This window comes from Oreochromis aureus, linkage group 19, assembly GCF_013358895.1.
Source record: "Oreochromis aureus strain Israel breed Guangdong linkage group 19, ZZ_aureus, whole genome shotgun sequence".
In the NCBI taxonomy this organism is placed as follows: domain Eukaryota; kingdom Metazoa; phylum Chordata; class Actinopteri; order Cichliformes; family Cichlidae; genus Oreochromis; species Oreochromis aureus.
Window position 1 is genome coordinate 8,524,125 of NC_052960.1, and position 21,832 is coordinate 8,545,956.

At 39.6% G+C, this 21,832-nt stretch overlaps 3 protein-coding genes across 3 annotated transcripts; 1 reads left to right on the forward strand and 2 right to left on the reverse strand.

The window, feature by feature from the left end:
• Positions 1–459: 459 nt before the first annotated feature.
• On the reverse strand, positions 460–8,232 carry LOC116315177. The gene is made up of 17 exons (XM_031733379.2): positions 8,211–8,232; positions 6,931–7,076; positions 6,713–6,771; positions 6,469–6,586; positions 6,065–6,109; positions 5,795–5,959; positions 5,586–5,686; positions 5,096–5,232; positions 4,875–4,995; positions 4,630–4,768; positions 4,425–4,529; positions 4,251–4,340; positions 3,991–4,136; positions 3,457–3,564; positions 1,478–2,144; positions 880–983; positions 460–726 (listed from the first exon to the last, which is right to left on the reverse strand). The coding sequence occupies exons 5-17, from the start codon at positions 6,104–6,106 to the stop codon at positions 621–623; spliced, it is 2,031 nt and encodes a 676-aa protein (XP_031589239.1). The 5' UTR covers positions 6,107–6,109; positions 6,469–6,586; positions 6,713–6,771; positions 6,931–7,076; positions 8,211–8,232; the 3' UTR covers positions 460–620.
• cdkn3 (cyclin-dependent kinase inhibitor 3) lies at positions 7,867–14,260 on the forward strand. The gene is made up of 8 exons (XM_031733406.2): positions 7,867–7,910; positions 8,874–8,972; positions 9,077–9,132; positions 9,242–9,286; positions 9,888–10,110; positions 11,572–11,603; positions 11,726–11,829; positions 13,618–14,260. Exons 2-8 carry the CDS (start codon positions 8,896–8,898, stop codon positions 13,702–13,704), a joined length of 624 nt encoding a protein of 207 aa, XP_031589266.1. The 5' UTR covers positions 7,867–7,910; positions 8,874–8,895; the 3' UTR covers positions 13,705–14,260.
• A 1,013-nt stretch (positions 14,261–15,273) lies between these two features.
• Positions 15,274–21,805, reverse strand: cnih1 (cornichon family AMPA receptor auxiliary protein 1). The gene is made up of 5 exons (XM_031733447.2): positions 21,623–21,805; positions 19,785–19,853; positions 17,202–17,314; positions 16,943–17,086; positions 15,274–16,573 (listed from the first exon to the last, which is right to left on the reverse strand). Exons 1-5 carry the CDS (start codon positions 21,701–21,703, stop codon positions 16,546–16,548), a joined length of 435 nt encoding a protein of 144 aa, XP_031589307.1. The 5' UTR covers positions 21,704–21,805; the 3' UTR covers positions 15,274–16,545.
• Positions 21,806–21,832: the final 27 nt, after the last annotated feature.

Sequence of the window (21,832 nt, forward strand, 5' to 3'; positions counted from 1 at the left end):
GTTTCAGCAATCTTCCGAACTGACTGATCTTCAGTTCTTAATGGACTGTTGTTTCTTTTTACGTAGCTGATTGGTTCTTGCCATAATATGAATTCTAACAGTTTTCAAATAGCTTATGAAGCTCATTAAGAGAAGGCCAAGGGTTTACAGCGTTGTACAAGACTTGAGTAAAAGACCACAGATATTAGCAGGTCAATGAGACTTGTTTTCTTTTATGTAGTAGAGCACTTTAGGTCAATGTTAAAGTAGAGGTAAACAGTTTAACTAATCATTTCTAGCTATGCAGCCTGTCCAAATGTTTATATTGTCTCATTGGGACCATTAAAGTCCCGATGAAACATCTGATTATTGCTGCTTTTTGGGGTTTTTTTCTCTTCTGTAATGAGTTGAACCTGGGCTTAAGCTTGATCCCGCCCACATATAAAAGTGTAATCATGAAAAGACATAAAGAACAAAGACTTCTGCAGAGCTCAATGAAGCTTTAATTTAATGTCAAATCCAAAAACAGTCCATGATTTCAGCTGCTCATTGCTCATTCATGCACTTCACGGCTTTAGAGGCCTTGTGGAAAAATGCTTGTGCTCAGGTTTTGGATGTAACTTGTAACTAAACGACAGTCATCAAACGGTGCTGCAGGGTCCCTCGCTGTCCTCACTGTCATCCCACAATCCTCCACTGCTCGTGGCTGCTGCTGCATGGTTCGCTCGCTGCTGAGCCAGCCCTGGCCTGAAGAGATGGGAGATGTGTTAGGAAAGTCAGCTTAGTGATCATATTTATATTTATTCAATCTAAAATAATTGCAGTGCAATTTGCCTGAGCATGTTTGATCAACTTGCCTTGGAGAAAGTTTCACTGCTATCACACATTTGATGCTCTTACCTCAAATTTTCTCTGCTCGGGTTGAAATTCTGAAAGTTTTGCCTCGCTGGAGCCTGAATCGGAATGAAACCTTGCCTGTTGTCTTTCTCTGGGGCTGAATCAGCCTGCGTCATGAAGACACATGAAGTGCAGGAACAGATTAAAGCATTAACAGGCTGGAGAATCAGTCATGTGGTATCTGGAGATATTTCAAATTAAAACTTGAAAACTTCAAATTAAAATTTTCCACCATTTTACATGACAGTCATCTTATTAATCATTGTAATAACAATCACGATGATCCCTCAGATGACTGTCTCCCAAACAAATTGACAGTCATGAATGATTTGATCGATGGTTGAAATGTATTTGAGTCGCACGTATATTCTCCAAAAGATTTTCTAAATGGCAAAATCGTTAAGACATTATAGAGAATTTTCTGATCCCCTATCTGATTGAAGTCACTGTGTGCAGAATATCAAAGCTTGTTTTGATGGCATTTTCCACGTAAATAAAGACTAAGATGATCTCAGTGGGAGCTGTTGCAGCACTAAACCACCTGGAGGTGACAAATTGCAAAAAACAGCACTGAAAGGTGTATTAAATTAAAAGTGAATACCTGCTTTAACGGATCGTCCCAGATTGGCCTGAAGGCACTTTTCGGGTGAAGAGGAGGTGATCCCTTTCTAACACTGACTAACCTCTTCCCATAGGAGCTGACGAGACAAGGCGTTGGCCCGTCCACGTAGGGCCCTGTTGGGTTCCTCAGAGGAGGGTGAGGGGTCAGTCTTGGAATCTGCCACCTCAGACACACAGTCCTCTCTCTGGGTGTCTCTTTGACCTGCTGCTGCTGACTGTACGAGGGCTTTAACAGCACTGGCACCTGGCTGTCTTCCTCTTCATCCTCCCCGCTGTTGCTACCCGTCATCTCCCTGCGCAGAGTGCCATCAGGGCTACACGAGGTGACTGAGGAATAGTCGAAGGCTGAGGTGTCATCGGGGTCTGTCTCACAGTCTTCCAGGCTGTGGTTTGTGCGAGGTGCCTCTAGCTCGTTGGTGCCTTTTCCCGTGGGCTGGCTGAAGGTGCCCTGACCTGAGTCGCTGTTGTCTCCCCATCCTGCTGTGTCTGGAGTGAGGAGGGAGCAGTAGGCGTGTCCACAGTCATGGGCCGGCTGGTTCAGGAGGGCCCGGTCTCTTCTGACAGGGCTGCAGGACCAACACTCCAGACGCATTGACTGGCAGCCGTTCACACCGTTGCTGAGGCCAGCAGCTATCTGGTTATCTCTGCTGGCAAAAGAAATAAAATGACCCCACCATGACATCTACATCCACTGGAAGAAAGCACTCTACATTACACTCATGTAGAGTGCTGTAACAAGATATTGTTTTTTTTTCCTTTGTGTATTTCACACAATGAAATGTTTCAAATTATCAAACAGATTTTAACATTAGACAAAGATGACCTAGACAAATGACAAAATGCTATTTTTTAAAGAAAATTTCAGAGAAAAAAGCTATCCAAATCTACCTGACCCTATGTGAAAAGATTATTTCACCCTAAAACTAATAACTAGTTGTTCTACCCTTGGCAACAAGGACTTCGATCAAGCATTTGTGATAACTGGCAATAAGAGTGTCACATGACTGTGGAAGAATTTTGGCTCACTCTTCGATGCAGAATTGTGTTAATATAACCACAATGGAGGGTTTCAAACATGAGTAGCCCGTTTACATCAAGCCAGAGCATGTCAACTGGGTTTAAGTCTGAACTTTGACTAGGGCACTACAAAACTTTCATGCTGTTTTTGTTGTTGTTGGTTTTGGGTTTGGGGGTTTTTTTAGCTATTCACAGCTGACCTGCTGCAGATTTCATGGTTCCATCAGCTGATATTAAGTCCTCCAGATCCTAAAACAGCAAAGCAGCTCAAGACTGTCACACTATCACCATTACGTTTGACTGGCGGGATGATTTTCTTATTATGAAATGCTGTGTTAGTTTTACACCATATGTAACAGGATTCAGATGTTCCAAAAAGTTAAACTTTTGCGTCATCAGTCCATAGAATATTTTCCCAGAATATTCTATTTTATTTTGTTTCTCTTTTTTTAAGACTGTGGAATGATATATTGCTTTTTGAGATCTTTTAGCCTACTCCACTTTGTCAGACTGATTCTGTTTAACTGATTTCTTGATTCAACAGGTCTGGCAGTGATAAGGCTCATGAAATTGATCTCAGCTTTCAGCTTTGTAATCACAGTTAAGAAAATGATGTTTTAATAAATGAAAACATCATTTAAAAACAAATTTTATATTTATTGGGGTTATCTTTGTCTAATTTTAAAATGTGATTGTTTGATTATCTGAAACATGTAAGTGTGACAAATATCCAAAAAACAAACAAAAAAAGGACATCAGGAAAGGTGCGAATACCTTTTCACAGCACTGTACCTGTACAGTGTAAAGTAAAACCATGCAAAACATTTTTGCAGATGAATGCCACTGAAATAGGCTGTTGCTGGAGTTTGACAGCAACACTCTGTGCCACAGCTGTTCTCGTGCATGCTGTATTGTTTGACGTCCGATGCGGGTGACACTGACCTCTGAGCAGCAGCGTTTGACTCTTCCCTGGCCTGCTGAGACTCTCTGGTGTGCTGGCTCCTCGTGCAACAGTTTGCAGCAGAAACGCCAGCCCCAGCATCAGAGGTGCTTTTTATGCAAAGAACAAGAAAACTTGTAAAACTCTAAATGCAGACAAATGCAGGTGGCGCTATTGTGCTCTTCCATATTTTCTCACATATATAATGTACTGTGTTATGACGGAAAAAGTTTCAAATAATGAGGTCAGCATATGTGCAATCCCTGTGAGTGAAAAGCTCAAAACACTGCACTAAATGCTTGTTTCCAGTTTTTCTAATCATGGAACTTTATCATGTGAATGAGAGTGGATACAACCACCTGTTTGCAGTGGACAGCCAATAATATTTTGAACTACAATTCATGCAAAACTAGTCTAAAAGAGTCCAAAAATAAAAACATGGAGATAAAAATTAGCAAATAGGTCCTCTGTGAGACTTCCACATCAGCAACCCAAATCTAAAAGAAATAATCTGACATTTTTGATAATGCTCTCACCTTTGTCCAGCTACTTCTCCTTCTTCCCACCGGACGTCTTCCTCGAGAATTACATGACAGCGGGATAAAATGCTCCTCAGAGCTCGCTCAGTTCCCAACAAGAGGCTGCAGTCAGGATGCTCCTTACCAGTCCACTGCAAGAGGTTCTGGAGAAGGAACAGTAAGCTGTCAGGTCAAATCCTTACTAAATTAAGTTAAATTAATACACTGAAAGTATCTGTAGATCTTCAAAACTGGATTTGCTCTGGCTGCTGACTCACCTGAATGTGACTCAGGTAGCTGTGTATGCGCGCAACAGGTGCCAACAGCAAGGAGAGCAGTTTCATTTCCTCTCTCTCCATCTGGCTGCCCTGTAAAACAAGACACAAAGCATCTTTCTGGTGTCTTAAGTGCATTTTAGCTGAACAATGTTAATGGTAAATCTCATGAAATACCTGCAAAATTTGACTCTTGTCAGGATGATTGAGTCTCTTGAACTCGAGTGAGAGGAATGACGCCAGGGTCGTCGTGTATCCGAGGTACATGTCTGAAAAAGCTGTCTGGACAACACAAATGAGGAAGAATATGAAAACCTGTGTATCAATGGAAATGAAAGATAGACTGAAATCATAAAAACGTCACAACAGAACATTGGCTTACATCATTGTGTCCAATAAGCTGCACCAGGATGTCTCCAACCAGAGATTTCCAGTGTTCAGCTGATAACCGTTCCTGCAGGGTATTTCTGAAGAGCAGATGGCGCTGTAACAGCTGCTCCACAAACTTCAAATACGTCTGACTGCATCACAGAAAACACATACGCATACACAGTATCTTTTACCACAAATGGAAACTTCTGTAACTCACAGTGGAAAAAAGGGTCACAAATCCTCTCCAGCACTTACTATGGCTCTGCAGTCATGTGGTGAGCCGGTGGGGTCTTGTATTTGTCGTACAGCTGGTTTAAGGTTGACACATATTCCCACTCAGAGTGCAGGAGCTGCATCGCGACCTGATGGCGTGCATCTGTAAAACCCAAAGAAAAAAGAAAAGGATGATGAATCTGCAAAATTAGAAGAAGAAAAAAAAAGAGTTATGCATATATATGAGCGATGTGTGAACTCACCTGTGCCTTCACTGAGACCGGCTTTGAGGCCCTGCAGGAAACAGTGGAGGAGCAGTTTTCCTCTGGACAGACAGGCAGGAGGAGCAGATGAACAATCACACTGACGTTGTACACGCTCCGGCTCAGCTGGATCGCTGCTGCACAGCAGTGGACAAATAGCACCATTTACTACTTACAGTCTTGCCTAAAAATGTTTACAGTCTCCACTGTGCATTTATATCACGTATCTAATTGCTTTGTAACTCAAGGTTTGCAAAACTGGAAAAATGTGTTACTCCTATGGATAAAATGTTGGAGAAATAAGCATGCATTGACTAATAAAGGTCCAAATGACTCATGAGGCAAAGATGAGATGTAAGGATGAGGTTAATGATGGACTGTTCGAAGCTACAAATGATCTGAGCTGTGCTTTAATGATACCATACTGAATTTTACACCTAGGTATGGCAGCAATAGCAATGCATTCTTTCAGGGTCGTGGTACACGTTACCTTTCTCTTTGCTTAGATGTGGAGCTCTTTCCATCCTGCTGAGGTCTGTGTCTGTTGCTGTACAGCTGCACGATCTGACACCTCATCACACTGAGTTCCTCCTGTAGTTCACAAAGCACTGATGCTGAGCTTTTGGTCTAGAACTAGCTGAGCATCATCACTTTGCAGTGAAATATGAGAAACCCTTCGGGTTAATTTTTAAGTCTTACCCTCAGTGAGTCGACTAGAGCCTCCAGCCTTAGAGCTTTTTTCTGACAGCTCCTCCTGTTCTCCTCCAGCTCCTCTCTCAGGTATGTGTCTCCATGTTGGATCTGACTGAGCTCCAGCAGAGCGCTGGTGAACCCCGACTTCAGCTCCGAGACCATGCATTGTAACTGGAGGGGATGACATAGTATCGTCTAAACTCTATTTTGGTCATCAAAGTTCAACTAATATGTCTCACAAAACCAGGCTGGCTGATGAGGGAAGGTTCAGAATACCTTGGAGATTTCAGTAACAAGCTCTGCCTCCTGAGGCTTCATGACCTGTGCAGGGACACAAACACAAACACATTAATAATCAGTGTGTTTGCTGACACTCACTGATTAATGTGCACAAACTGTGTGTGACTCCATATGAGCTTTCTGATTTTTCCAGTAATCAGAAAGCTGATTATGAAGACAAGACCAGAGCAATGATTTTGACAGAGTTTGTGCTAAGAAAAAAAAACAAAACTCTACTCTTGTCTACACAGTCATCTTTCTGATTTACAAAATCCCCAAAAACTCAGATGGAGACCAAGCACGCAAATCAGTCTATCTCTCTTTCAGCAAACTAAACCTTATTTTCTTATTATTCAAAGAACCTGATTTAATGACTTCTGCGTCTTGTTTGTTTGTGGTACCTGCTCAGATGTTGCCCCTGCCAGCAGTCCCTCTGCTAAGGAAGTGGCAAGCCAGCCAAAGAGCTCAGCCCTGCAGGGGAAATGGCTGCAGGAGCCAAGATCCCTCCTTATAAGTCTGCTGACAGAAGGAGAGGCAGGGATCATCCAAAAAAAAAGACAAATTAAACATCCATTGGATTCATTTTTTAAATATCAAATAAACCAGATAAGATCACTTTATTGTAGAGATTCATTATAGCCTTACAGTTATTTCTAATTCTGTGGAATAATGCACATCATGGGTTTTTATTCCAGGATGCCAGACTGTGATTTACAGAAACAAAAACAAAAAAAAAAAAAATCATTTTTATGAACACATATACATGTTAGGGATTTCCAAACATCAATCAAACCACTCTCAATACATAAGATAAAAGCTGATTATTGAAGCAAACAATGTAAAAGAAAGATAAAGCAGCTCACCTCAGTCAGAGCTCCTCAGTAATGTTTCTTCAGACATCCGAAAGAGGTCCAGTAAATCCTAAAAACCTCCAGGTCTCCGCTTTTCTGCTGTTCTAACGTCAGAACTGGTTTGCAGCGTGAAGGGTCGTGAGGCTCTGTGTGCTGCTCTGTGCAGACAGCAGATGTCCTGCGTGACGCTCAGTGAACTATGAAGCAAGTGTTGCTTCATAGTGGATTGCCCGTTTGGTGCTGTTGTGCAAATGTGCTCTGTTTTTCAATTTATATATTTAACATATTTAAATTGTTGTAATGTCTATATTTTATTGGCATGACACTTAAATAAACGTCCAAAAGTGTTCAATATGTAAATGGAAATGGAAAATTACTAATTTTTATTTGTTTGTTTATTTAAAAGGGACAATAAGGTTTGACATAGTTCCAATACAGAGCACGAAACTGATGTGCTTCACACACTTGGCTGTCACCTGGTGCCTGCTCTGTGTGTTTTACAGTAAGTAAATAAAAACATTTCCTCGTTAAATTGATGCAGAAATTGGCGCACAAGAATTCACCACAATGCAGAAAATGGTCAAAATTTCTTTCACCTACCCCATTTCTTGAGAAATACATTTTGCAATGTCTGCTTTGTTGTATTATGTGTACAATACATTACGAAAATACGCTTAACTGAAATATGAACATTAGTATGGGAATATTATATGTGTATATACTGTAGACGCAACCCTGTAAGACCCAGTCTATTTAATTCTAAGAATATCCGATTTTGTGTTATTTCTAGTCGTATGTTTATTCCGCCCGCCTCGATGACTCCTCTGGTTAAATCGAACGCACAAGCCTCTGTTTTGTTTTGCCCTGGGGTGTGGCCAAGCGTCATTTCTCGAATCTGATTGGCTGAGTGCTTCATGGAGTTTTTAAATTGTTGCAGCTGCCGACAGACTCACGGAGCTGTCAAAACAGTCGCGAGGAAGATCGCGTGACTGGTGAGAAATCACGAAAACTACTCCGATATTCTGAATATTTACTCACAGACATGTATTTCCGTAAAGCTACAGAGCTTTTTGTTTATTTTGGGCGACAGTAAGATGGTGGTTTTATTTAATTTTGTTGTCTTGTTGTTATCGTGTTCTGATATGAGCTGCACAGCTAGCGTTAGCTGAGTTCAATGTGAAATAAACCGTCAGTTTCGATAATAATGTCCATAATAAATCAAACTTTTTATTTATAGGAAATTTTATACCTTCAAAATATTGGAGAATCAAGTGTGTAGATATTCTGTTTACCTTGAGGCTGAAGGATTGGTTTGAAGCCTCGAGCTGCTCACCTTATTGTCACCTGAGCTTAGGGAGTCATAAATCAGAATCAGAATACTTAATTAATCCCTAAGGAAATTATGTCCACACATTAACCTGACTTCTACATAAACCTCTTTAATGCCTTAATAATGGCATGCCTAATATCAGGGCAGTTGCATTGTGTTTGAATATCATTTACTTTACATCATCATTGCCAGTATGACTTGACGTGGAGATATATTTTTTGTTAATAAAATGGTCAGAAAAAACCTGATCATGCACAGAGTTCTGCTAAATTATGACACATATTTATTACCTTTACTGTGGGTTTTGATCATGCTTAACACAATTAGTCACCACCTGAAAAAATCCATTGTGACACTGGAAAATTCTTCAACTAAAAGCAGGGAGCCTAGCCTTTTTGAAAACAAAAAACCTACCACAGCTAGCTTGTTATGGCAGTAAATATATTACATTTTGGTATTGCAATGGAAATTTTTATTAATCTCTGCATGTCTGATATTACAGTGATGTGAATTTATGTGGTGATTATTCAAAACAGTATAATTCATGATTTATTGTTGAATATTATCAGAACTGGTAAAGCGTAAGTAGCCAAACATAAGTGAACTTTAGTGTGTCGCTTCTCAGCTGTTTGGGGGGGGCTGAAGAAATGAGGACAAGCGAGTTTGACTCTTCATCTGATGATGAGGTTGCAGAAGAGGAGCTGACTCCACTGCACATCTCCTGGTAAGTTTGATCAATTTAAAAGCTGTGTGGAAGTGTATTTGTTCTTGCTGATATGGACACAAACAAATATCACTCTGCTAATATTGGTTTTCATTGGCTTTAAGGTTGCCTCTATCCATAGTAGGGTGCCCGCAGTTTCTTGGAATATGTGCACTACCAGGTAGAACAATTTGTTTACTGTATTTACTGTATCCTGTATTGAATTTTGTTTTCTTCTGACTTTTGTTTTTGTTTTTGCTCTTTTTTTGTTTTGTTTTTGTTGACTAAAGGTTGCAAATACAAAGAAATCCGCAGATGTCTGCAAAAAGATATTGGTAAGTTGGTGCTGATCCTGATTTTATAGATGTAATTAGCATTCACAAGCAGGTGTTTGAATCTAACCACTTAATCAAGAAGCAAGATTACAACATATATTTTAAATGTTAAAAAATAGTCTTCACTGTAAGACGTAGAAAACCTTGACTTTGTAATAATAATTAACAATCTTTGTTGTCATTGCACATGTACAACAGTATTGAATGCAACCCTGTCTGTGCAAAAGTCTGTCAATTTAGAGTATGTTGAGTATGTTCTTTTGAGTCAAAGTCACCATATTTGGATTAGAGGGTAGAGTGTTGTCATTTTACACAGCCTACACTCAGTAACTGTCCAGATACCTTCTAATTAGTGCACATTAAAACATTAATAAAATACAAGAATGGAACTCACCAGAAGTCAAGCACAAACTTGATAGTGGATAGTGTTTAACTTTATGCAAAACATTGTATTCGCTTAGCTATCTGATTTATGATTTCATTTTTGCACAGTATTTTATAAATAGTATGTTTATGCAGAAATTAGCCTTAAGTGGTGGAAAAAATGTGGATAACCTGGGGTTTTCCAGTTTTACAAGAGAAACTTCTGTTCTTGTTACAGAGGAGCTCCAGAACCAGGGGGTGCAGGATGTGTTTGTTTTCTGCACAAGAGGAGAGCTTAGCAAATACAGGGTTCCCTCACTGCTGGACGTGTACCAGCAGCGTGGCTTCAGGGTTCACCACATGCCTTTCCTAGATGGAGACGCACCTGAGCTTAACCAGTGCTGCCAGATCCTTGATGAGCTGCAGATCAGCCTCAAGAACGACAGGAGGACGGTGATCCAGTAAGTCAAAACTGAGTTCAGTTTAATGTTCCATGTCTACCTGCAAATTAGTGCAGACAAAGCAGAGAGGAGGGTTAGCATGTAGTACTGTGCAGAAATCTTAAGATTTTTAAAAAAATCTTTTGGTAGTAAAATGGGGGATGTATTGAAATGTGAAACATGTAGACACAACAGAAGATGAAGAAAACAGAGTTTGTACAATTTGAACAAGCTGGAAAGTCAGTATTTGGCATGACCACCTTCATTCTTCAACACATCCTGAGCTAACTTGAGGAAAATATCTTCTTTGTAGTTTCATGAATAGTTCTCCAGGCTTCTTGTACAACATTCAAAGCTCTTCTTTCGATGTTGGCTGCCTTTGGTTCCATTGTGTCAAGATGATATCACCCTGCTTTAAAAATGTTGAGCTCGAGGCTCTGTGGAGGCCAATCCATGACCGATGGTGTTCCACTGTGTGCTTTTCTATCCAAGAATGCTTTCGTTGCATTGGGTGTGTATTTTGGATCATTGCCGTGTGTCACGTTTAATAGCTGTTTTGGACTCACCTTGTTGGTGCAATTATGTAATATTTGGCATTTTCTGTAGATGCGATGAAAGAAATCCTTCTGAAAATTTTCAGGTACAAGGACTGGATTCAAAACAAGTGAAAAAGAAGCCAGTGTCCAAGAAAAAAAAAAACTTCAGATCTCCAGAAAGCCTTGAGATCTAATGTTCAATACCTCTTAAAAAAATTACCAGAAAGCCTTAGGGCTCAAGTAGTAGTAGTAGAAAGTATAGGCCTGTAGTAAACGTATTTGAAGTAGTGAAGGTTGTTTACATACAGCGATAAATGATTTAGAATTCCAGAATAAGTGGATGGATATCAGCTGAACTGCTGGGTGGTTCTTTGATCCCTTCGAGCCATACAAGACACACAAATCAGTTTTATAGCATCAAAATGATTTAGTTTTTCAGTTTCCAGTAAAAGTGTTGACAGAACGCAATTTTATTCTGATTAAGCATTTCTTTTACGCATGACCAGGGTTAAACAGAGATACCTACAAAAGCAGATCAGATTGGAAAGTAAAGAGAGGTTTTTGTGTCGCTCTATAAAACCAGGAGATCTGAAGTCAGCAGAGCTTTTACTGCTGTTGCTAAAAGGCCCCTGAGAGGCTCTCAACTCTCCCAGAGAGCTTATAAAGCTGCTCGCTAGGCAACAGGAGGAAAGTGGTTGTCCTGAACCTGTATGATATGAGTGGGTTTTAATTTTGATGCTGAGAGGGATCGCTACCACAGTATTCCCTGTCCAATAAAGGACACCTTGGTATCATAAAACTTTGAAGTGCCAGATGGCATCATATCAACACAAATACATCTATTTTCAGCTCCTCCAGACCCTTTCATTATACAACACAACAGTTTGTTCTTTAGCTGTCAATTTCATTGGATTTTGTACTTTATTCCTTTTCCCTATCTCCTCAGCTGCTACGGGGGCCTGGGACGCTCTGCATTAAGTAAGATTATTATTCTTTTATTTTGAAATTTATATCGAATATTCTCTATCCAGCATCAGAAATGTCATGTAACCTAATTTAATGTCACTGCTCCCATCACATGGCTGTTGTTTGCCCTGCAGTCGCTGCCTGCCTGCTGCTTCAGCTCTCTGTCACAATGACGCCAAACAAAGCCATCGAAATCCTCAGGCAGCACAGAGGAGGAGGAGCAATACAAACAGTGAGGGTGAGCCGCTGCTTTTCTTCCTCTTCATCTGTAGTTTTTAAGGGGTCATTTTTCTGCTTTTGTTAGTTTATTATAAACTCATGTTTTTTGTTGGTTTGTACCTTGCAGAGACATTTGATGGTCTAAAATTGGCGCGATTAATAAATTAGATTAGAATAGAATTTTTTAGCCCTGCGACAGACTGGCGACCTGTCCAGGGTGTATCCTGCCTCTCCCCCTAAGTGGGCCATACAGACAGCTGGGATAGACTCCAGCCCCCTATGACCCTGACAAGGAGAATCTATTGTCATTGTACACGCACAGCAAAATTGTGGTTAAAAATTAACTCTATTATCAAAACGCTCAATTGAATCTGCTCAAGAATAGCATACGCATAAACGTGGAAGAACTATAGACTGTATGTAAAAGATGGACGTAGCTACTGAGCCTCCAACCATTGGTTTGTGTTTTGAAGCCTCAGCTTTGGCAGATGTCGCAAGCAAGCAGTGGATCTGATGAGAAACTGAATACTGTTACATACCTATATGAAAGTAGTTTGCTATTCACCTTATTCTACATCTACATCATTCACTGCTATGTCACTGTTACTCTAAACAGATTATAATAAGATCTGTAACTAGTGATTAAAACCAGAACCTCATGATTTTCAGGTAACTTGCTGCTAGAAGAGTCTTGGGGATCTAAATTATAAATGGAAAAAAAAAAAAATAGAAAAAATGCTGCTTATGTAAAATAATCAATGGTGGCCATTTGAATACAGTGAACTCAATGATATTTTCAAGAAACCTTTATAAGACACTTTGTGACATGCTGTCGTCCTGGAAGCACTCATTGGAAGATGGGTACACTGGTCATAAAGGGATGAACATGATCAGCAATAATTCAGGTACGAAGGGACTCAAAGTGTGCCAAGAAAGCATCCCGTTCACCGTTATCTCACCACCAGGAGCCTGAGCCACTAATACAAGGCAGACTAGAGCCATTCTTTCATGCTGTTTACCCCAAATTCTGACCCTACCCCAGGAATCTTGCAACAGAAATTGAGATTCATGAGACCAGGCAACATTTTTACAGTCTTCTGGATGTGTGAGGATGTGTGAAGCTTCACTTCCTGTCCTGCTGAGAGAAGTGACAGCTGGTGCGGTCTTCTGCTGATTTACATTATCAGAGATGCTCTTGGATGTGGTTATTTGAGTTGTTTTTGTTTTCAGGCTATTCTCTGTAAACCCCAGAGATGATTGTGTGGGGAAAAATAAGTAGATCAGCACTTTCTGACATATTCAGACCAGCAATAACAACCGTGCCACATTCAAAGCCTCTTAAATCATTTTTCTTCTCGATTCTAAACCTCCATTTTGAACTTGAGCAGGTTGTCTCAAACATGCTTCCATGTCCAAATACACTAATTTGCTGCCATGTGATTGGATTATTAAATATTTGTTTTAACGAGCAATTGAACAGCTGTGCTAAACAAGGTACCTGGTAAGTATACATAACAGATTAATCAGATCATTTAACAAGAAGAAACACTGAGTATTCTCTGATTCGTGCTTTTAAATTACTTTCCTCTGTTTTTTGTTGCTGTGAACTCCCAGTCAATCAAAACACCATAAATTATAAATAAAGCCTTTGAATTCATGAAGAAAGTATCATCACAGCATTATATAGTCTCTGATTTATTCAAATTTTAGTCTTTCTGTTGTGTGATCCCTTAGTGTTTGTTTGACTGCCTCTTTTTTAGGTATTTACTAATTTTCCATTTACCCGCATCTTTTTACTTTTCTGTAGCAATACAACTTCCTTCACGAGTTTCGGGAAAAGTACACAGCCTACCAAGAAAGTGAAGTTCGCTCGGAGCGCTCGGTGTCTCGGTGATTACTGCTCCTTTCTACAGAGCTGGAAAAGTCTCAAGTTCCTCAAGCTTGCTTGTTTGCCAGTGATGCTTTCCTGATTGTGTGGTGGTATGATTATATTCTTGAGAAATGCACTTTAGAATGAACACTGTAATATATTGCTTTTTATCATCCTCATTATAATTAATTAAAGACTTGATGAGGAGATACTGCTTTATGTTATTAGATGGAAAATGTTTTGTTTATATTGCAAATAAAATAATGGTGTGTGTTAGAAGTGCTATGTCAGCTGGGAAATATATGTGTGTACTTTCCAATTGTCTTTTTATTTAAGGGGAATAAAACTGCACAACAGCTTTTCAGACATCAAGTCTGTCTCTAAATGTGGAGCTTATCAGTTATTTCTAATATTTCTAAGTTATTTCTTCATTGAAACCAGACATTACTCAAATAGGGTAAGTCTTTGTGAACTAAATCTAATGATGAAATTAGGCTTCTATGAACTGTAATGGTTCCTTCCTAGTAGCGCAAAATCGAGTTATGTTTTATTTTTCATCGTATTAAAATATCCCACAATCTATAGTTTTTTATCTACATTCTGTGACTCATACTACTTGCAGCAGTGAAATGCCAATAACGTTTGCATTTCGTCTGTTGGTCACCTACATTTGCTATTAGACAACCTTGCTTGTAATTTTCTTACGTGGTCTGCAGGAATAGTTCTCCAAGCTTCTTGAGGGACATACGGTACATCTTTGGATGTTTGCTGACACAGTGCTTAAGTAATGTCGAGCTCTGGGGAGGCCAATCTACAACTGATAGTGTTCCATTGTGCGTTTTTCTACCCAGGTATGCATTTACAGCACTGGCAGTGTCTTTAAAAATGAAGCTGTTGCAAATCAGATGCTTTCCAGATGGTATTGCATGGTGGATCACAATCCCGCAGCACTTTTCTGCATTCGTAATTCCATCAATTTTGACAAGATCCCCAAAGCATCACAGAGCCTCTACCATGGTTTACAGATGGGAGTAGACATTCATTGTTGTGACTCCACACATAATGACAATTTAAACCAACATTTTCACATTTGAATTCATCACTCCAGAACACCTGATAGCACTGATTTTCAGTCCAGTTCTTGTGTGATTTGGCCTCAGCCTTTTCTATTGCTCCTCTTTAAGAATGGCTTCTTGACAGCCACCCTTCCACACTTATCTTTGGCATTTTGAATAAACTAAAGAAATGGGAACATTGTCTTTGGTGACATGGTACTAGTAACTGGTTCTTTGTTTTTTGTAGACAACACTGGCTCATAAGTTGAGTCAGGTGCCTTTTTATACTTAAATGATCATAGGCTTGTGTTATATGGCTTAACAAAAAAGAAAAATTGTCAGGTAAAAGGACTGGACTGAAAATAAGTGAAAAAGAAACCAACGTCTGAATAAAAGCCTGAAAACCCACTTTAAATAATTACAAGTCTTACTCGTTGGAGGCAAAATATAAAGACATGAGGGGTGTCTTAAGACTTTTGTACTGCACTATAAGTTTTTTTTGCTGACATCTTACATAGAAATAACACTTCAGTCCACGTTAACAGAGCAGGATAGTTTATTTAGATCCAAATAAACAATTTCCTAGATGTAATTTGATGTGATCTAACACGTAAAAACTTCTTTATTTGAATGTGACAAATGATAATCCTTTTCCCTGATAAATTTACATGTTAGACATGACAATAAATACTCTAACATGAATGAAAAAAATTTGCAGTGGCCTAAAACATCAGTCTAGATTCTGATTCTGGAGATGAGCGATACAGCGAGGAGTGCTTGATATTCTGAAGAATTACTAAAAAAAAGAAAAAAGGTAAAATTGAAAACATGAATAAATAAAATGTTGGATCTTCTAACAATGTGGAATATTTGGTGTTGAAATTAAAACGCACAATGACAAAAAGAAATTCAAAGGTACATTCAACAGTATGGCACATCAGCTGATGTCGATCAAAACTTAAATGCCAAAAGGAAACAGGAGGATAGTGTTCCTTCCTAACGGTGAATACATACAAGTACTGTTGAGTCTACCTTTTATTTAGAGATAGCTGCAAGGACGGGTCTACAGATCACACACATGGCGGTCCACACTTAAGAAAACAAATATCAGCAATAGTTTGACAGGGGTGTATGGAAACAATACATCAGATAGCTTGAAAGGTGATAACAGACAACCAGACTACGATTGTCTTTGTGCGACACGTTTCGCTAACATGCACTTCAGCCCTCAACGTGTCACGTTATAAGACCTTCTGCATCTGCGGGCAAGAACAAAAGTCTGTTTTACACTCCGCTGTTCGTTTTAGTCATGGTAATGAGACACGTGGCAGGTGTAAATTGGCTTTTAAAGCCCGGGATCTTATTCACAGAAAAAGCTAATGAAAGTTCAGCACACAGCTTAGATTCTCACAGATAAATGCACACCTGAAAATGTCTACCTAGTCTGTAAACACTCAACAGTTGGGAACCGTGATGAAAAAAAAACAACTTTATTTTCAATCCCAAGCATCAAAAATCACACTATTAAAAAAACAGGGAAAAAAAAAGAAGAGAGAGAAAGAGATGTGTCCATTCAGGCCTGTCCGTATTTTCCATAAAATCTTTGTAACTATAGTGCTATGAGAGGAACACTGCAACCAAGATTCTCTTAAAACTGGCTAAATGTTTCTGAAATGACAGGTTTGTCCACTTGGAAATGGCGTCTTGTGTTGCTGAAAGGTGGTCTCCAGCAGGTCCAGTGCTCCAGCACTAAGATCATAGTGTCTGGTCGTTTACTGTACATGCAGGTCCTTTTGCTTCATCGCACCATTTAAGAGCTCACCAGAACGTAGATCATCCTGTTGGAGAGAGCAAGAGGAACATCTAAATAAGCATCAAGGCCGGTACATAAATCCACAAATTGTTGTTTGACAAAGGAAGACTGAGCGCCTTTTTAAAAGCTGCTGGTAGGCAGATTTTAGACAGAGCCATGCCGTGTTGTTCTCCTGTCACTACTGACTGCCTCTACGTTTCAACAAACAAGTAAAGTGGTGTCCGCCTCTCTGACAAAACTACCCCAGGATCAACATATCTTCATATCCACACATTTTTTTTGCACTTCAAACAGACCCGCCCATAATGAAGCCCAAGTCTCAAAGATTCTTCACTCAGTAGATACAAATGAAAAGTAAAGAGCAGAAAAATACAATTGAAAAATAAAAACATACCCGTAGAGATAGTAGAAGAATGACAGGAGGTAGAAAGCCAGTTTGCACCAGCCTTCTTTTTGACAGTACGCCAGGATGTCAGCGTTCATGATGGTTGTTGGGTCGTAAAGTCCTGGACAGCTCATCACAGGTCTGCTCATATACCTGCAGAAAGGCAAACATGAAAGCAGCGAGTTACATGCAGATGTGACTTGTTTAAGAAGGTTTAGTTAAGTAAAACCAGGTGTTGACTCTAGGATCAGTGTTTTCGAATACGTACCTCCAGACATGATAAGCCAGCAGTGGTAAGTTGAGACAGAGGGTGAGCCACTCGGCCGCACAGAAGAACATCACGCAGAAGAAGAAGTGGATAAGATACTCTGGGAGCACCAGCTAAAGGAGCCAAGGAAGAAGATATTATGTCAAAATTCACATAAAGCTGATAGTTCAATTCTCTTGTTCTAATTCTGACTTAGTAATGTACTGTCTAAACAAAGTTTATCCATCCACTCAATGTGTGGAATAAATGCAGAGACTTAGAAATTGAAGCACACTGATCAGAGGACAAAATGATGTGATGTAACGAATCCTCAAAGGTAATGAGTCCTTTTTACAAGGAGAAGGCAGAGCTATTTAAAGAAGCACATGTCTAAAAATTGCAGTAGCTGAAAGAATACAAAAGAAGGACTGAATCACAAATGAACTCTGGTTAAGCTGTAATGTTGCGCTTTACATGTGCTATACAGGTCTTTAGTGAGGCCCAGCTTCATCTTATATTAGGTAAAACACAAACACTGCTCTATTTTAACACATGAGACAGGGTGAAAAATTAAAACCATCCACATGCAGATTTTAAGTCATTCCTGACTTGTTTAATGCTTACAAAAGGTGCCACAGTTAAGCCATATGTGGCTACGCATTGAGAAAATTAATATGTATAATCGCCTCTTTTAGTCACTGAAGTTACGTGTGGTGCTTGCATAATTTTTTTTAATAAACTGTTGCAAATGGATAGAGAAAATAATTAATTTCCCACCCTGGTTATGTCATGCATTATCAAGTCTGACCACAATTAAAGGGGGACAAATTGCTCTGAAGAATATCTGCACATCCCAACATCGACATTTTCTGCAGTGAGGGTGAACCTACAGATCATTCCACTTCCTGACAAGCGCACTGGACAACACACCAGAGAAGGACCATGCTGTGAGCACGCTTAGCATTGTCGATGCAGCAGCCTGCCTCAGGTTGACAGAGTTCGAGCTGGTTGCGGGGTTCAGGGGGGCAGATGGAGGCGCCACATGGAAGCCATGCATTAAAAATAAGAGCAGAGGGCGGAGAGGAGGGGGCAACCAACAGCCCACAGATGGAAGGGTGAGGGGTGTGTGGGAAAGAGGAAGTTGCAGGAAGGACGGGACGGGCTTTAAATGTGCTGAAATCCTGCACTGTGCTGCCAAATACAAAACAACTGCACAAAAAATAAATAAATAAATTTATTGTGCCAACTGAGCCGAGCGTTCACACGTGAAAAGGAAAAAAAAAAAAAAAAAAAAAAAAAAAGGAGGTCAAAACTGCAGGTCGGACTGTGGAGCGTGTCAAGGCTTAAACATAAGGGAACCTTCACTTTTCAGCTAAGAATCACTGACCAATCAGGAGCTCTAAATATTGCTGAGCTGGAGAGTGTTTGGATTCTGCAGCCATCTGTTCTGAACCGCAGGTGATGCGGGTTAGAGCCAACACTGAGATCATAAACAGTGGCCTAGGTCTACTAATTGCTGACTCAAATTGTAGCCTCCACCTTGCAGAAAAACAAGATGCGACATGCATTTAAGAAAACTGATGATTGAAGAATAAAACAAGCTGTCTTGAAAAAAATCAAACACGCTATACCAAAGTATAAAAAAAAGGGGGTTTACAAAATCAAAAGACTAGTGTTCGGGTTGCTGTGATTCTATACCATCCTAACAGTTATGTGCAAGCTCTGCCAGAACTGCTGTTTCAAATGGAAAACAAGTTACCCATCTCTCCGAGTTTCCTGGGAATACTCTATACTTGTAACTATATGCAAACAAAGGGTAGGTTGTAATAAAGATCATGCATGTTTTGAGCATTTGCAAGTCTTTTCAGTTAACAGCTATTCTTAATCCATAATCAATAACGAGGACACTTGGTCCAAGAGTATAGTGCTTACCCACTGTTAGATATCCATTTGCTTCAACGGCCAAAAAAAAAAAAAAAAAAAAAAGGTAGTTCAAGAAAGCTGAAAACGTGCCTGTTAGTCAGTGCAATCAGTCTGAAGCTGAACTTTGAAGCGTACAGGGGGGAAATACAAAAGTAGAGATTGAAAAGCCAAAAATAAAACTGTAACAACCGTGTAGGTGGGGGGAAGAAATAAAAAGGACACAGGTGAGGCACAGGTGGCATGTTGTCTAATCCCGAGCTGAACCCTGGCCTTAAGATTAGTTAACTGAAAAGACGTTTGCAAACACTTCCCCGTGCAAAATGACAAGACTGCAGACTGAGTTGGAACTGAGCGGGCATTTTAAAGATTGGTACAAACCTTTATTGCAATTTTGACTCTTTTAATCTTTTTGACCTTTTCAACTGTCTTTTTGCAGTTTAAAAAAAAAAGTGGTTAAAAAAAAAAGCAGATAAGGAAAAACAAAAAGGCTGTTAGAGTTTGACAGCTGACAAGATCACTGAAGTTATAACAGGCAGGTTATTTAGCATAACAGTGCAGAGAAATGAGAGAAAAAAAGACAGATAGGCGGATAAAGTTGTAATAAAATAAAGAGAACATCTTTCATCAGAGCATATCTGCATGCAAGGAAGGTGTGAGAGCGGAAAAGGTGAGATCACTTACCGGATTTAAAGTGTTACATTGATCTATAGGATTCTTGTAGTCAGTCTTCAGCTCATCGAAAGCGATTATCTGAAGGAGCAAGGTGATCAATGGTAAAATGTTAAAAACCGAGACTAATAATATTTTACCAGGTTACACTACTCATACTGTTCTTATATACCTTCAAAATAAAATTTGATTTAATATGGATAATGCCTTGTATAATAGCGCTGTATTTACTGACTTTCAAAGGGCTTTTAATTCTGTGGATGAATATAAAAGCAACAGATTTAATCAACAGGTGACAAAAGGTCATCAGCTGGAAATGTTACTTGTGGTGTACCACAAGGATCTATTTCAGGTCTATTAGTTTTCCCCATCTACATTATTAACAGGTCTGAAGCTGTTTATTGTGAACTTTTTTTCTAATCCTAACAATATTTAACTAAAATTCTAATCTGTTAGCCTCTGACTACAGGAAGATAAGCTTCGACTTCCTCTTAGGAAAACTGAAGTTATCCTTTTTGCCAGTAACCGCAAACATAACAAGGGTAGAATTCTGTTAGCCAAATGTGACTCTTTTTGAAATTAGCTCAACTAATCATTTAACAGATCTAGGAGAAACTAAATGTATCATGTACAAGGTAGCTGCAAAAATTACACTCCTATATAGACAAAATAATAATTCATCTCAATAAAAGAAAGGCAAATGGTAAATGATCTGTTCTAGTCCAACCAAACTTTGACTATGCATGTCACTCATGGCTAACAGCTTTCAGAAAAGACTAAACCCCAAGTTATAATCAGCTCAAATAAACTCATCTGCTATATCCTCAGCTTTGACAAACTTCAGCATAGAATAAAAGCTACTTTTAGGCACCCCTTTTCACAAAAATGCAGAATCGAAACAAAATGGGTAATTTCATAGAAAATTAATTTACTAATTGGCCCTTTGGGTAGGGTACTAATTTTGGGTAGGCTGTGGCTTGGGGGATAGAACACCTGTCAGGTATCCTTCGGCAAAATACTGAACCCTGACTTGAAGTGTGGATACAGTCAGATAAGCTAAATTCTCATATTTAGCTTATTTGTGAGGTTGGTTTGTTTGAAACATGGTTTGAATACTTAGAGAGGGTCTTTTACGGAAAGGAGTACGATTACCCTGTATGGTGGTATTACTTCATATAAGCTTTTTAATCAGTGAATTAAAATGAAAGAAAATTAGTCTTTGGTTTGCATTCAAAAGTAAATTGCATGTTCTCTGTCTTCAAGTTATTTATTCACAAAACAACAGGTAAGTTCTCCAATATGACCAGCCAGAAGCAGAAAACTGAAGCTATCCAAACTGGAAAGTTTATTTATCTATTTATTTATTTTTTATCCCAAGCCACGTCACTGATTACCTCACGCTAGTAAATGACTGAACAGCTAGTTAATTATTTGCAGCTAGTTTAATGTGCTACAAACCCCCCATGCTTACGTTGGGGTTGTGACTGCAAAACCTGGCGGTATTACACAATGCAGAGATGTGACATGTCGATAAACACATGACAGCCAAACGTTAGCTTAGCATGCTAACTAGCCAACACTGCACTCTGTGCTGGCAAGCGATACAAACAAAATAAAGGAGTATAAAACGTGTAAAAGTGATGTTGAGGTCTATATGGATGATGGGAAAATAGTTTATTAAAAACACGTCTTGGTGTTAAAGCTGCTAACTTGTTGTCCTAGCCGACAAGACAGGGTGTGTGCCATTCATTCCCAGACTTCGTTAGCTCACCGTTAGCCCGTCTTTCTCATTCTTTCACCTACTTTTACGTCCGCACCGTTTAGCAGGCGACCTAGAAATGTGTACTTACATGCCAGATAGCGAAGAAGATAAGCGCCGCCGTTAGCAGCAGAGCGAGCATGTAGCAAAAGGCCGCGAATGTGAACGCCATTTTTCTCCGGTTCTACTGGTCGGTTCCTGGCTCGGTCGGCGGATGATGCAGGCAGCTTCCCAACCGATTACTGCTGCTGCTTCCTCTTCTTCTTTGACTGTTAGTGGCTGCAGGTCAACCATCTTACAG

Excerpts from the sequence above, each read along its gene's own strand:
- LOC116315177 (XM_031733379.2), bottom strand. The coding sequence starts at position 6,106 with ATGAAGCCTCAGGAGGCAGAGCTTGTTACTGAAATCTCCAAG. Across the intron at positions 5,233-5,585 it reads ACATCTAAGCAAAGAGAAAG|CAGCGATCCAGCTGAGCCGG; the intron begins GTAACGTGTACC and ends ACTGCTGTGCAG. Across the intron at positions 4,996-5,095 it reads CGGTCTCAGTGAAGGCACAG|ATGCACGCCATCAGGTCGCG; the intron begins GTGAGTTCACAC and ends TGGGTTTTACAG.
- cdkn3 (XM_031733406.2), top strand. The coding sequence starts at position 8,896 with ATGAGGACAAGCGAGTTTGACTCTTCATCTGATGATGAGGTTGCAGAA. Across the intron at positions 10,111-11,571 it reads GACAGGAGGACGGTGATCCA|CTGCTACGGGGGCCTGGGAC; the intron begins GTAAGTCAAAAC and ends CTATCTCCTCAG. Across the intron at positions 11,604-11,725 it reads CCTGGGACGCTCTGCATTAA|TCGCTGCCTGCCTGCTGCTT; the intron begins GTAAGATTATTA and ends TTTGCCCTGCAG.
- cnih1 (XM_031733447.2), bottom strand. The coding sequence starts at position 21,703 with ATGGCGTTCACATTCGCGGCCTTTTGCTACATGCTCGCTCTGCTGCTA. Across the intron at positions 19,854-21,622 it reads TCTTCTTCGCTATCTGGCAT|ATAATCGCTTTCGATGAGCT; the intron begins GTAAGTACACAT and ends TTGCTCCTTCAG. Across the intron at positions 16,574-16,942 it reads TTCTTCTACTATCTCTACGG|GATGATCTACGTTCTGGTGA; the intron begins GTATGTTTTTAT and ends TCTCTCCAACAG.